Here is a 14,809-nt window from a genome sequence, read left to right as displayed (position 1 = left end):
CATTGGATGCTCTAATACACTGCATACAGAAGTGCGTTCCAAGTCCCGTCAAACAAACTTTCGTTGGAGAACTCCAAACAAAACAAGTCAAGCATGTAAGATTTGATAAAAACTTACTCAATGTCTTTGTTGCCTTCGTCACTAAAAAGGCTCTTCATCTTTTGCAGTACCATCACAACTGTTACTGTGTGTAGCGTATACAGTAAACCTCCGTTAACTCAAAGCTGTAAAACCCAGAAAAAATTTTAAGATAAGCGAAAACACGAAAATAAAAGACTGGCCATGCAACACTGATGCCTTCAGGTAGCATCTGTGGGTTTGCTGACCAGTTGCCTTCACCCAGAAAGATCACATACTCGTGACGCCTGTGGCAGGAAGGATGTTCCAGGTCCGCCATCAAGGTTTATGAGCGGTGGCGCTGGCTAACACTCCCAAGGTTAGTTTTAGCAGTAACACATAAATACCCAACAAAGTGGATGGGGAAACCACACCGCAGTAGCTCAATCGGTGAGAGCATCGCAAGCATAATGCGAAGACGTGGGATTGTTCCTCACCTGTGGCAAGTTGTTTTTTCGTTCACTTTCATTGCCATTAATTTATCATTTCTTTAATTCAATAAGTAAGTACAAGTAATTTCCCATGTTTCCCTTGGTGTCTTTGTTGGCTTCTGATGATATTGACATGTGTACTTGTTTATCTTTATCGGGCGACCACGTTTCATCGCCTAGAAAATGTTACCACACAGCGTAGGACACGCCTGCCTGTATCGGAAGTTTCTGGAATGTTATCGATGCTTCCATCCGCTGTCTGTGACCGAACCTTGTGTAATCTGATTGCATATGTGCGCGACACGAATAATGTAGAACATTGTGGAAGGCACGTGGGTCCCAGCGATTACTCTGGAACATTCGACGACTGATGTATAAAAGCCAACGCGCTCGACCCACTGATCAGATTTTGACAATCGCCGACTGTGTTCGCCGTTGTCGCCGTTCTTTAAGTGTAACCTGTTTCTGTGGGCACAGGTTCGCCCAATAAGAGTTAGTTCCGCCTTTCACAGTATTGCTACTGTGTTCTTCATACGTCGCTCCACGTGACAATATGTAATGCATACCGCTAATTCACACCGAGATCCACACTGCCACCAATAATTGAAACTTTGCGCTATCGTGGATGGGGAGAGTGCTAGTGGGCGGGAGCATGTTGGCGATGCTGGTGTCACTGTACGGGCCATGCAGCTTTGCTCTCTTCATCTGCAGCCCTTTGTTTAGGCCTAACTGGGGTGAGATGTGTTTGCACCTGGCCAGGCATGGCCAACGCCTCTGTTGCAGGTCAGTTCTCTCCCTCTCTCAAAACCTTCAAGATACAAATTCGTCGTGGTACCACGAGTCTTTTTTCATTTTCTTTTTTCATATTACACATCGGAGGTTATGCTATTTCTCTACGAAGTGTTTTGCCGAGAAGTGGCACCAGGTCAAGTCTAAAACATGGTGGCTGTGACATTTATTTGTGCTCGCAGTACCAAAAAGCATAGTTTTTGAGATTTGTGGCTATTACTCAAAGGAAAGCATCAGTGGGATACCTGTTTACATGCCACCTACACGTATAGCCAAACTCAGCAGTGTGTAGTCGGTGCAGCTACTAAAGCACATTGGAGACCAACGTCGCAGCAGGTTGTAGTGCGTTTCGCAAGTGCATTTTAGAGCACAGCATTTGTTTCTGAGGTGAGCGTTAGAGGCACAAAGGCATGTTTATAGTTCGATATTTATGGCGTGCGTCGCTTACAGCCAGTCACATCAAGCTGCTTGCGCTGCGCCAGCCAAAATGCTGCCTCCTGCTTTCTTCGGAGAATGTGCAAAATGATTGCCAAACTGTGCGCCGCTTTGAACGGCTGTCTGCGATCAACAGAGGAGCGACAAGGGCACCTTTTTTCTCCACGCCATGCATTGTGGGTCAGCGCAGTTGGCGCGATGAATGCACAGATGGAGCAAGAGCAATTTCGACGTCGGGCATGTTGGACTGCGTTGGATGCGTTCGGTTACACTGACTGCACCCGCGTGTCAAACTGTAGGTGTTGTTCTGCTGTTGCATCGGCCACGTCGCTCGTCATTGCCGCAATTGATGGCGGGCGTCCCTGGGCGTCATTTGTGGTGTTGGCTCAGAAGGATGGCGCATGGCCGTTCTGTTTAGACTACTGTCATCTGAACAACATTACTAAGAAGGACTTCTACCCGCTACCACATATTGACGACCCCCTCGACTGCCTCCACGGTTCCAGCTATTTCTCTTCTATTGATCTTCGTTCTGGATACTGGCAGATTGCTGTTGACGATATGGACAGAGAAAAAACCGCGTTCATCATACCTGATGGCCTATACCAATTTAAGGTAATGTCGTTTGGATTATGTGACGCCCCTGCCACCTTTTGAGCATATGATGGACTCCTTGCTCCAAGGTTTCAAATGGTCCACATGCCTCTACTACCTCGACGACGTCATTGTCTTCTCGCCAACGTCAGACACTCACCTTGAGCGTCTAACTTCATCTATCTTCATTCTCATCGTCTAACTTCATCATCTTCATCTACTTCATCTATCTCGAAAGGCGAAGCTGCAACTTAACTCGTCCAAATGTCGTTTTGGCCACCACTGAATTAGTCTTCTGGGCCATCTCGTTGACGCTTCCGGTGTACAGCCTGATCCTGACAGAACTCGTGCTGTCCGAGACTTTCCGGTGCTGAAGACAGCCGCAGACGTTCGAAGTTTTGTAGGGCTATGCTCGTACTTTCCTCGTTTTGTTCAAGATATTGTGGCAATTGCTAGACCCCTCACTATTCTTTTGAAGAAAGGCGTACAATTTTTGTGGGGTACTTCAGAAACCGCCGCCTTCTCTCGTCTCGTCACTCTTCTAACCTCACCACCCATTCTCGCCCACCTCAACCCTGATGCCCCTACAGAAGTGCGTAGAGATGCCAGCGGTCGTGGCGTAGGTGCCGTCTTAGCCCAGCGTCAGCGTGGCCAGGATTGCATTATTGCTTACACGAGCCGCCTCCTAGCACCATCGGAGTGCAATTCCATTACGGAACGAGAATGCCTTGCTGTTGTCTGGACGGTTGCAAAGTTCCGTCCTTACCTTTACGGTCGCCCTTTATCCGTAGTCACTGACCATCATGCTCTCTGCTGGCTCTCATCACTAAAACATCCTACAGGCCGGCTTGGTCAATGGGCTTTGAGGCTACAAGAATTTTCATATTCCGTGGTGCACAAGTCAGGCTGCCTGTACCAAGACGCTGACAGCTTGTAGTGTTACACTGTTGACGACTCTGACTCCTCCAATATTGCCAGTGCTGCTTGCGTATTCTCTGTATCACAGCTGCTTCATTTCGCCAACGAGCAACGCCGTGACGCCTACATCAGAGCACTCATCGACCGTTTTGAACACTCTCCAGCCGATGCTACTCTACGCCTCTTCGTCCTCCGCGACAGTACTATGTACCGTCGTAACCATCATCCAGATGGTTCTGAGTTCCTACTTGTCATACCTAAACACCTCCACTCAACGGTTCTAGAAGAGCTTCACGACCCACCAATGGCAGGACACCTCGGCGTATCTTGAACCTATGACCATGTACGTCGCTGTTCGTTTTGGCCGTGCCTTGCCCGTTCCATATGATGTTATGCTGCCCCTTCTGAACTTTGCCAACGATGCAAGAAGCCTTCCCAGCTTCCCGCTGGTTACCTGCAGCCGCTTGACATCCCTGCCGAGCCCTTTCATCGTGTCGGCTTAGATCTTCTCGGCCTATTTCCGGAATCTGCATCAGGAAACAAGTGGGTTGCAGTCGCGGCCGACTATGCCAACCCGCAACGCCGTAACCCGCACTCTTCCGGCCAGTTGCGCAAATTATGTTGCGAACTTCCTCCTACATGATATTATTTTGATGCATAGTGCTCCGCGTCAATTGCTAACAGACCATGGCCGTATGTTTTTGGCCAAAGTCATTGACGACATCATGCATGCCTGCTCAATACAGCATAAATTTACCACCTCCTACCGCCCTCAAACGAACCGCCTCTTGGAGCGTTTGAAACGTACCCTTACAAACATGCTATCGAAATATGGTTCAGACGAGACCACCGTCACTGGGACCTGGCTCTACCTTACACTACCTTTGCGTACAACTCTTCCTGTCTCGAAACTGCTGGCTTTTCCCCGTTTTACCTCTTATATGGCCGAGAACCGACGCCACCACTAGACACTGCGCTTCTGTCCACACCAGCTTCAACTAGCGATTATGCCCGCTATGCAATTGCCCGTGCTGACCATGCTCGGCAACTTGCGCGTGCTCGTCTACAAGTGTCTCAAGACAAACAGAAGCAACGCTACGACCTTGGTTACGGTGGTCCATTTTGTGCCCGGCACCTTCGTGTTGCTTTGGTCACTATTGCGTAAAGTTGGCCTTTGTGAAGAACTGCTTTCCTGTTACAAAGGCCCATATCACGTGCTCCGCCAAGTGACCAATGTCACCTATGAAATTGTTCTAGCCACGCCCACTACATCCTCCACTGTGACAACCAGTGAGGTTGTCCACATCGCCTGACTCAAGCCCTACAACTCTCCATGCGCCTTGGATATTTAACAGCACCGTTATGGTGCTTTTGCTGCCGGAAGGGGGGGGGGGGGGTATTATTATGATATTATCGAGAGATGCTCAAGAGACGAGTCACCGCGAGAACGACGACGAAGATGGTCTGTGCTTCAGCACGAGCAAGTGTCGGCCTGGCTATCTGGCTCCAGTGCAAATAGCCTGTAAATAGCCTCTTTTGTCTGTGTCTTTCCATACGTAACAATATGTCAACACAGCTACTTTGCTTGAACAGAAAGAAGTAATTCTAAATAATTTTGAGGAACGTTTGCTAACATTCAGAGTATTCGTCGACATTTCAAAAGCCTTCCATTCTGTAAGTCATGATCTCTTGCTTAGTAAGTTAAACCACTATCGTTTACGCGGCATTGCATTTGACTTGATTAGGTCATATCTTGGTCATAGACAGCAGTTTGTACAAGTAAATAGCTTTAAACCTGAAGTTCAGTCGGCCAAGGTAGGTGTACCCCAGGGCAGTATTTTAGGGCTCCTCCTCTTTAATAACTTTGTTAACGATTTAGTAAACATTGACGTTGATATGCGTTATGTAATCTATGATGATGACACTACGTTATTTTTGTCATCTAACCACTCTGCCGATCTGATTACAGGAGCTAATGCAGTTTTGAATAAACTGTACACCTGGTCACTTGACAATGGTTTGACTATTAATTCACAATACTAAGGCATTTTGCACTAAGAACACACAAATTACTCTAGAGGAAGGTTTGCTAACGAACAATTCTAAAATTGAACTTGTAAATTCGGTAAAATTGCTAGGTGTATCTATATGGCAATGCTAGGTGCATTGCCATATAGATTTTCTTGCTAGTAAGCTTTCACAAATCACTGGAATTTTTTATTCCTTGAACTATCTTCCTTGCTCTATCAAATGCTTGATATATTCTTCACTTTTTCTCAGCCATTTAAATTATTTTTGTCTTGTCTGGGCTACCATTTATGAAACAAGTATCAACAGGCTGTAGATACTACAAAAGAAGGCTTTTCGCGATATTTGTAATAAACCATACAATTTCCATTCAGCTTATTTATTACGTAAACTTAAGAAAGCGAAAGTACAGGCCCTTTTAAAGTATTGTCTAGTGCTTGCGTATAAAAATGAACAGAAAAAAAAACATAAACTACATTACTTTTATGGCTAACTTGAAGCTACACGAAACTCCCTACAGTACAAGAAAGCCAGAGTACTGGCATGTACCGAAATCGCGCACAAACTATGGATCACAAATGTAGTGCTCCAGGCTACCTCGGGTTATTAAATGACCTTATTGTTAATAAAATTGATGCTGCGACTTGTTCCCCTCCTGATATTCTTGATTTTTTCTCTCATATGTGAGTTGTACCATGCCTATATGCTTATCAAGTGTAGTTTGATGAGCAAAACGAGAACAAGGTGATAGCAGGAGCCAACGTTTCGACAAGTGGACTTGTCTTCTTCAAGGCGACATATGCCTTCCTCGCCACAGTATATAGAGGTGGGGTTCTTCCAAAGGGGAGAGGGTGTAAGGCGGGCAGGTACGGCAACGAGCGAAGGTGTGTCAGCGGGTTGGATTGAGAATAAAGGAGCACTGTGCAGAAGGAAGCAAACTTGTTTAAATCCTGCCGTTTAAAACCCCACACCTCTCTTCGTTACATTGACGACATATTTACAATATGGGAACGTGGCACAAGCACCTTAAGTGACTTAATTAGCTATTTCAATCACTTTCATCCGAGTATTAAATTTACTGCTCACTACTCTCCTAGTCAGATCAACTTCCTGGACACGACGGTCAACATAGAAAACGGAAAACTGAGAACGACACTTCACCGGAAGCCTACGGATAGCCAGCAATATTTAGACTGCAACAGTCATCACCCGCGACACTGCAAGCAAGGAATTTTGGTAGGACAAGCAAAACGAATAAGAAGAATCTGCAGCGAAGACCATGATTATATCCACCACCTAAATGACCTTAAAACAACACTAACAGAAAGGAACTATCCCCAAGTCGCTCTCGATAAGAGCTTATGATGCCGTGTCAAGGTTGGAGAGACAGTCGGAATTGGCGAAGAAACAGGCCACACCAGAATCTGTCAGACCGCCGGCCTTTATAACAAAATGTTCTAATGCACTCCCAAACATAAACAACATTATACGAAAATACCACCCAATATTATCAAATAACGAGCGACTGAGGAAAGCGTTCCCAGATGTACCTAGGGTTAGCTATCGCCGCAACAGGAACTTTAAAGACATGCTAGTGCACGCAAAAGTCAGCCAACAGCATTCCCCTGTAATAAAAGAATGTTGTCGCCCCAGGTGCAAAACCTGTAGGCACCTTCGAAGTGACATTAAAATTAAAAGCACCGCAAATAGTTATACACATGAAGTCAAATCTAGCTTCACTTGGACAAGCTCAGATGTGATTTATATGCTTGAATGTTTCTTCTGTAAGAAACAATATATTGGTGAAACAGAACAATCAATGAACGTCAGATTAAACGGACATCGCGCGGACACAGCTAAAAAGCTTCCCAAAGCCATCACCAAGCATTTCAACCAACTAGGTCATAACTTTGATGAACTTAAACTCTACATCTTAGACAAATTTTCGTTCTGAACGAGAAAGAAAATACATAGAATCATACCTTATCCATAAGTTCAAGACATTGCAACCAACAAGCATAAACGTTTCAAAGGGAGCTTTAGAATCTATTCGCTATGCTAAATTTCAAGCGATAGACAACAACACTTCGTTTGGTTTCTCAGCTTCTTTTTCTTTTTTTTCATATTTTTTTCTTTTCCTTCCTTTTTTTTTTCCCAGCCGACGTGTCAGACGCCGTTGACATGCCGGCTAACACGCGGGCGTTGAAACGTGCTTGTCATTTGGCCAAATAACTGGCCTTGTCCAAAGCACTCTTTTATTTTCAATTCGACACGCTGACACACCTTTGCTCGTTGCCACACCCACCCGCCACCTTACACCCTCTCCCCTACACACCCGAACCTACATATACTGTGGCGAGGAAAGCATATGTCGCCTTGAAGAAGACAAGTCCACTTGTCGAAACGCTGGCTCCTGCTTTCACCTTGTTCTCGTTTTGCTCATCGTCTTGGATTTCCCTCTCCCGCCTTCCCCGTGTTTATCAAGTGCAGTGAGATTTTGTGTTTTTTTTTTTTGGTTTGCTTGCTTACATCTTGCTTTTGTTGCTTTTTTTCTTTTATGTTCCTTGCCTGATTTGCGATGTGCATACATGATATGTTGTAGTGCTTGAATTTGTAAGTACTTCGGAAAACTGTAATTCCACTCTGCTGCTCCTTCCTTTCTTTTTTTTTTAAAGGGTATTTGGGGTTGGTCAAGCTGCCACGAGCAGCTTTTTTTCCCACTTTATTCCTGCAAGGCTGTATTTAGTTTTTGTGGAAATAAAGCCTACATACATACAGTAGCAAGGTGTCCTTTTTCCTACAGTTGAAAGACTTAGCATGTTTAAAGGCACAAGTCCCCACCCCTCACCATGCTCGCTACTTCCACACCGGTGACAGCCTTTAGACGAGCCACTCGCCTGACTGCAGGTTTTTCCTGCTTGTCACTGTTGTCTATCACCGGCTAGTCTGTGAACCTCAGGCTCTTCCTTTGGTTCCACCTGCATCATAAGCTGAACACCCTGTTCTGCAACCTCTGCTGCAAGCACAATGGTTTCTGCCTCCTGCAAAGTCACAACTTCAGGTGAGAAAGTAGGGTCTTCTGCACATCACTGCTGCAAATTCCACATAATATCCTGTTATGTGGCAGGCGATTCAACACGGTCCCGAAATTGCGCTTATCAGCCAGGCGGCGAAGCTCCACGATAAACTGCTGAGGTGGTTCCTCTTCACTTTGAGTGCAGGTAAAGAACTTAAAGCTTGCGGCTATCTCATTTGGCTTGGGTGCGTAAAATTCTTCAAGAATTGCAACTGCTTCCATGTAGGTTAACTCGCTCACCTCATGTGGAGCACAACGTCAACTCAGTATGTCGATAGGCTTCCAACCCAATGCCGAGATGAGAAGCGCTCTCTTCTTAGCATTGTTGACGATGTCGTTGCCCTCGAAGTAAGACTGGACTTGGATGTAGTACGATGACCACTTGTCCTTGGTGTTGTCAAACTGTGGAACTTGGTACACCATGGTGGGAAAGTTCTCTGTCCTTGAGGTGGTGGTTTGTTGCTCGTCGCCGCTGTTATAACTACTGCTGGGCAGGTACGCCTTCGGCATTTGACTGGGCGGCCAGGCTCACAGTAACACTCAGACAAGAACGGAAACACAGCGCATTGTTTATTCAGTGAGGGCCTTTTAAAGCCGTTATCAAGTAGCTATGGCACAAAAGGACGTATTGTTGGACAAGTTGGTCACAATATATCTTGGGTACTAGCGAACACACATAAGACACAAGGGAGGAGACGGGACAAAGTGACACTTACAACTGCTTTATTCGGAGGCACACCACACACTTATATAGCCGTCTTAGACGCAAGGAACACAATCAGATCAAGATTCAGATGGAAGCGGACTGGTTAAATATCTTTTTTCAGCCATATATAAAGATATTGATGGGTCGCTGATGCACATGCTTCCTTTCTTTCCGATAAAGACTCATTTCTTACAAAGAAATCTGACGAAGTTTGCGCCTTTTCCGTGGATGTGGTGGATTTATTTTACTCTGTTCCTCACAAGGCCCTGTTCGCTGCAGTTCGAGAGTGTATAGAAAAAAACGAACCCATTTCCTTTCAGAACAATGCAGGAATTTCCATTGACAATTTTTTAACCCATTTCGAGTTTTACTTGCAATCGACTTTTATAACATTTGACCAGCAGTGTTTTCTGCAGAAAGCTGGCATATGTATAGGATCCTGTGTGGCGCCAGTATTGTGTAATATTTTTCTCTCACAAATGGATCAAGTTTTACATCAGGTTTTACCGGCTAAGCACGTTTTGAAAGTTTTTAGATACGTGGATGATATTTCGATATTTTTTTGTAAGGATGGAAGTTTGAACTTCGAAGAGAATGTGCATGATATTTTATCCATGTTTCGACAACATGGGAATGGCTTGCAATTCACCGTCGAAGTGCCTGAGGGTAACTGCCTACAGTTTCTAGATAAATAGATAAATAAACATTGAGTTTTGTGCGTATCAGATTTGTTGGGCATATGCACCTCGTGCAAAAAAAGGGCTCCTGCCATACGACTCCTCCCATTCGAAATTAATAAAATGGGGTATTGCTTCAATCTGCCTGAAATCCGCCCTCAGAAAATCGTGCCCTCACAGGATGCAGTTTAGCTTCCAGAACCAATTGGCCAGGCTGTCTTCAGCTGGATTTCCTGATTCGATTGTGATGGCAGTCGTTGAAAGCCTAGTACAAAAAATGAAGAGTGTGGCTGTGAGAGCTGGGGAAGATCCCCCTCGAGATGAGGTGGTGAGGCCTGTGGTCGTGCCCTATGTACACAAGATGGCCCACAATTTAAAGAAGGTTGCTAGCAGACATGAGGTACCGCTTGTGTTTTCGGCCCCCAAAAAGCTAGGAAGACTTTTTATTGTATCGAAAGAACACGTGAACATAAAAATGGATGCGGCACCAAGCATGGGCAACCGTTTATGAAGTGCGCCGAAGGTGTCGTGTAGGAAATCTCCCTCTCATGCGGCTGTTCCTACATAGGCAAAACTGGGCACTGCGTTAGCGACCGAATTAGGAAACATGAAAGAAATGTAGAGCAAGATAAAGAAAGACCAAACATACCCAAGCACATTCAAGTCCTGCCTGTCACGATCTTGAGAGCCATGTTTTGCAGGGGCGCGTATTCTAGCAAAGAGTAAAGATAAAAAAGCTCTGGAAGTAACTGAAGCTTTCTTTATCGGAAAGAAAGGAAGCATGTGCGTCAGCGACCCATCAATATCTTTATGTATGGCTGAAAAGAAATATTTAACCAGTTCGCTTCCATATCAATCTTGATCTGATTGTGTTCCTTGCGCCTAAGACAGCTATATAAGTGTGTGGTGTGCCTCCGAATAAAGCATTTGTAAGTGGCGCTCTGTCCAGTCTCCTCCCTTGTGTCTTGTGTGTGTTCGCACCTAGTACCCAACATAACTATGGCACATGTGCCGACGTCAGCCTGACTTCATGGCAAACGCGGTTTTCTGTCCTCGTCATTACTTTCACTTTGCAGCATGTTGCCAAAAATTCCCCTTGAAATTTTTCCTTTATTTTTGGCTGTCTTCAGTCATTCCTGAGTAGGAAATATAAATTAAGCATATAGTTATTAAGCAATGTAAGTTTCAACTCTTGCAAGTTATACAGTGGAACTCCAACTACAAAAATTTCTCAGGAATGCGCGAGAATGTCGTGTAATCCAACCAACAAAAATTATGCCTATATTACACTGCTTCATACAGCAGAGCTGCGAGGAGCTTCAATTTAAGTTACAGTCAACAAAAGAGATTTCAACAGCAAATTTTTTGGGCATTCCCAATAATTCAGACACCTTTACAGTTCCTCCACATACTCCATGAAGCCACTGTATCAGGACATCTGAAATTTTGAATGGTGAAATCGTTTTCGGTCTGATTTTTCAGACATTTTGCCACGACCACAGGCCCGAAATGTGATTAATTGATGCCACCACTGCTGCCCTTTCGATTATCTCAGCCTCGAACCAGCACTCTTGCACAGCAATCCGCTGGCACCTTAGCCACCACGGCAACATCGTAGGAAAGTGGGCTTGCCTTGGCTGCAGACATCTTCTGCTCGGCGGTCTCATTGAAGAGGTCCCGCAGCAGGGCAAAAAAGCACGAGGGCTGCTGTAAAGCAGGGGGGCTGGCTGGGCGCTCCTTGGGGGGCAGCACGGGACTGGGGGGCTCCCCTGCAGTTGCTTCTTCCTCTTCATCCTCCTCCGAGTCAGCAGCCGGGAGGAGAAGCTCGGCTGCCGTGTTGATGGGAACCGGAGGTGATGACGGAGGGGCCGGTGTGGTAGGGGGCGGACTGGTAGCCACCACAGGGGCGACGGAGGGCGCGGCTCCCCCAACCCGCGGCCGCTTGAGTCGGCTGTCCTCTGCAGTACCAGAAGGTACTCACTGTCATGAGACTACACATGGAATAGCCATTTCAGACAATCTAGCGCTCCATATTATGGCAATGATGGTAAACTAATATAAACAAATAAATTGCAACTGTTTAATAGAGCACTGATAAACAACAACTTGAGGGTCACCATACTGGTACACTCAAAAGACAATTCAAAACAATGACTACAGAAATAACTAAAACAACAGCAAAATACCCATACAGATAAAAGAAGTAGCTTGAAGTAGACATGATCGAAAAGGGGCCCACTGTACTAGAAATGTAGTTGAGTAGAACTTGTTGCTGGGCGAGTTACATCAACCATTTGTGTCTTATTATGCAATCAGTGTGTTGGTCTAGGCTCATCGCTTTCTGCTTACGGAAAGTACTTGTGCCAGCCGAGGTCAGTTTCCTTTTTGGTCCTTTCAAGGCGTCAACAAGTCACGTTAAGCGCATTTGCAAGATTCTTCGCTCGGAGTTGTGGGCTCAAGTCAGACATAGCTGGGATGTTCTGCGTGTCCTTTGCTATGCTTCGTACCTTACCTGGATTGCTGAGCAGCGTTTCAGGATTCTCAAATGTCAGGCATCCCAAGCTACCGAATTTTGTCGTTGGACTGCATTAGATAACTGCTTCATGTCCCAAAAGACAAGAAGGTAACACGAAAAGAGGGTCTGTTGGTGCCTGAAGACCATATCGTAATCCCGGGAAGTATCACCCGTGTCCTAGACAAGGGGCCGAAGTATAGCCATGAACCACATATACCAGCCCATGAATTATTAGCCTTAGATAGACGGATTTCAAAGAAAGCCACCAGTGAAGACCAGGAGAGATGCCTCTTGGAAGGTGTTGATGCCCTCGGTAGAGCTCCCAACAAGGTGCAGTCTGACAAGTCCAGAGACCCTACAGGGACTGTTGCAACTTTGAAAATAACCTCCAGCTTCTTCAGTCTGATAAGGGAGGACGTTTCGTGGTCTTCTCAGAAGGTGTGTTTAGCGACAAGGCACAAGCTATAGAAAAAAACTTTGTCCTAGTCAAAGAAAAGGCAACAAGAGTCAAGAAACAAGCTGTAGCCCTTTGCACAGAACTTCCATCTTTCTTTTGAAGTTAGTCAAGGCAATAGGTGAATGTAGAGGTGCTTCCTTAACCCTGTTTTTCACAGCAAAATCTCATAAGGAAGGAATTCCATTCCGTGCCATCGTAAGTGAGAAAGGCTCTTGGCAACAGGTAGTTAGCCAGTTTCTTTTAAAGAACATTTAAGCGTTGCAAGTGAATGATCCTTTCACGACTAAGAGCTCTAGACATGTAATTCAATTCCTGAAAGAAAACACCTCTATCGCACACGCTACTGAACGCAACGGCCCAGTAGATTTTCCGAATCTAGAGGGCATATCCATTGACAATTTTATGGTTTTATTGGAATTTTACTTAAAGTCTACTTTTATTTCTTTTAACTATGAATTGTATGTTCAACGACAAGGGATATGCATTGGGCCCTGCGTCGCTCCTGTGCTGTGTGACATTTTCTTGGCTTCAATTGACCGTGACCTGCACAGTTTCTTTGACGATAGGTTCTCCCTTAAGGCTTTCAGATATGTCGATGATTTTTTTTATTCTTTTAAGAAGTTACCATGATTTTTACTGTTGACCAGTGCATTAGCCAGGTCTTAGATGTTTTTAGACTACATGGGAAGGGCAGGCTATTTACACATGAAATCCCTTCCCATGGCACTCTTCAGTTTTTAGATCTGTCTTTAGCTTTTTACAAAGACCACATATGTTGGCAGCATAGGCCACGTGTCCAGAAGGAATTGCTACCGTATGATTTGGCACACTCAAAGCTAGTTAAAAGAGGAATAGCCACGCTTTGCCTTGAATCTGCTCTCATGAAGTCGTGCCCCCACGCGATGCAGACTAGCTTTGATAAGCAATTGGCGAGGCTACACACAGCCGGCTACCCGAGCTCGGTCGTTGGGGCAGTGTCTAAAACATTGCTCCAGAAGGTGAAGGGAAAAAGGCACGCGCCTAGGCCCGACCAAAAACGAGGCAAACTCGCAGTGGTGCCATACGTCCACAAGCTTTCCCACAATTTGAAGAAAGTTGCTACTAGGTTTGGTGTGCCAGATGTTTTCTCGGCACCATGCAAGTTGGCTGGACTGTGTCCGTGCATAAGCCGCATTGACAAAAAGTCAGGATGCCAGAAAAAGCACACTAGACAGTACGTGAAATGTGCGACGAGCGTTATACATTGCTACGGGATAGTATTTCCAATGACGAAGAGCCGAGCAGTAAGAAGACGACGACGACGATTGGAAGCTAGCGCGGGCTGTTGCCTCTTGGCCAACTGCGGCGTATTGCCTTGTAAATATACTTGTAAATAGCTTTTCGTCGGTGTCTTCCTGCGTAACATATCTGGTGGAGGTGGACGGTACGTCGAGCCTTCCTTCACGGCACCCGGCGACGACAACTCGACTCCGCCGGCTCCGACACCTGCTGCCACTTCGACGACCTACATCACTCTCTCTGCTCCCCGTGATCCTGGCGTATTCTCGGGAAAAGATGGGGAAGACATCGAGGACTGGATCAGCCTGTACGAACACGTCAGCCGCAATAACCGGTGGGACCCTACTATCATGCTCGCCAACGTAGTGGCACACCTCGAGTTTGGTATCGGACGCATGAAGATGAGCTCACCAGTTGGGATTCGCTTAAGCAAAAGCTCCGAGACTTGTTCGGCAACCCCTACGGTCACACACTTGCCGCGCAGAAGGCGCTTTCCGGCCGTGTGGAGACGCCAGCAGAGCCCTATGTCACGTACATTCAGGACGTCTTGGCACTGTGCCGCAAAGTTGACGCACACATGACTGAGTCCGACAAGGTCTCCCACATCCTCAAAGGCATTGCCGATGACGCCTTCAACTTGCTCGTATTTAACAACGTGGCGACGGTGGATGCAGTTATAAAAGAGTGCCGCCGCCTGGAACTCGCTAAAAGCCGATGTATCGACCAACAGTTTGCCCGTCTGCCCAACACCCCAGCGACATCTTCCTGTGCCGACGCTCCTCGTCCCA

At 46.0% G+C, this 14,809-nt stretch overlaps 1 protein-coding gene across 1 annotated transcript in view; it reads right to left on the bottom strand.

Moving 5' to 3' along the window:
* The window catches only part of LOC142583441 (nuclear factor related to kappa-B-binding protein), a 588,296-nt gene that overhangs the window by 348,859 nt on the left and 224,628 nt on the right, over window positions 1–14,809 (bottom strand). The window contains exon 11 of the mRNA XM_075693910.1: window positions 11,404–11,729. Within this exon, the coding sequence (XP_075550025.1) occupies window positions 11,404–11,729 (326 nt within the window). The remainder of the gene's footprint in view (window positions 1–11,403; window positions 11,730–14,809) is intronic.

Source organism: Dermacentor variabilis, chromosome 5, assembly GCF_050947875.1.
Source record: "Dermacentor variabilis isolate Ectoservices chromosome 5, ASM5094787v1, whole genome shotgun sequence".
In the NCBI taxonomy this organism is placed as follows: domain Eukaryota; kingdom Metazoa; phylum Arthropoda; class Arachnida; order Ixodida; family Ixodidae; genus Dermacentor; species Dermacentor variabilis.
This window is presented reverse-complemented; position numbering and strand designations above follow the sequence as displayed.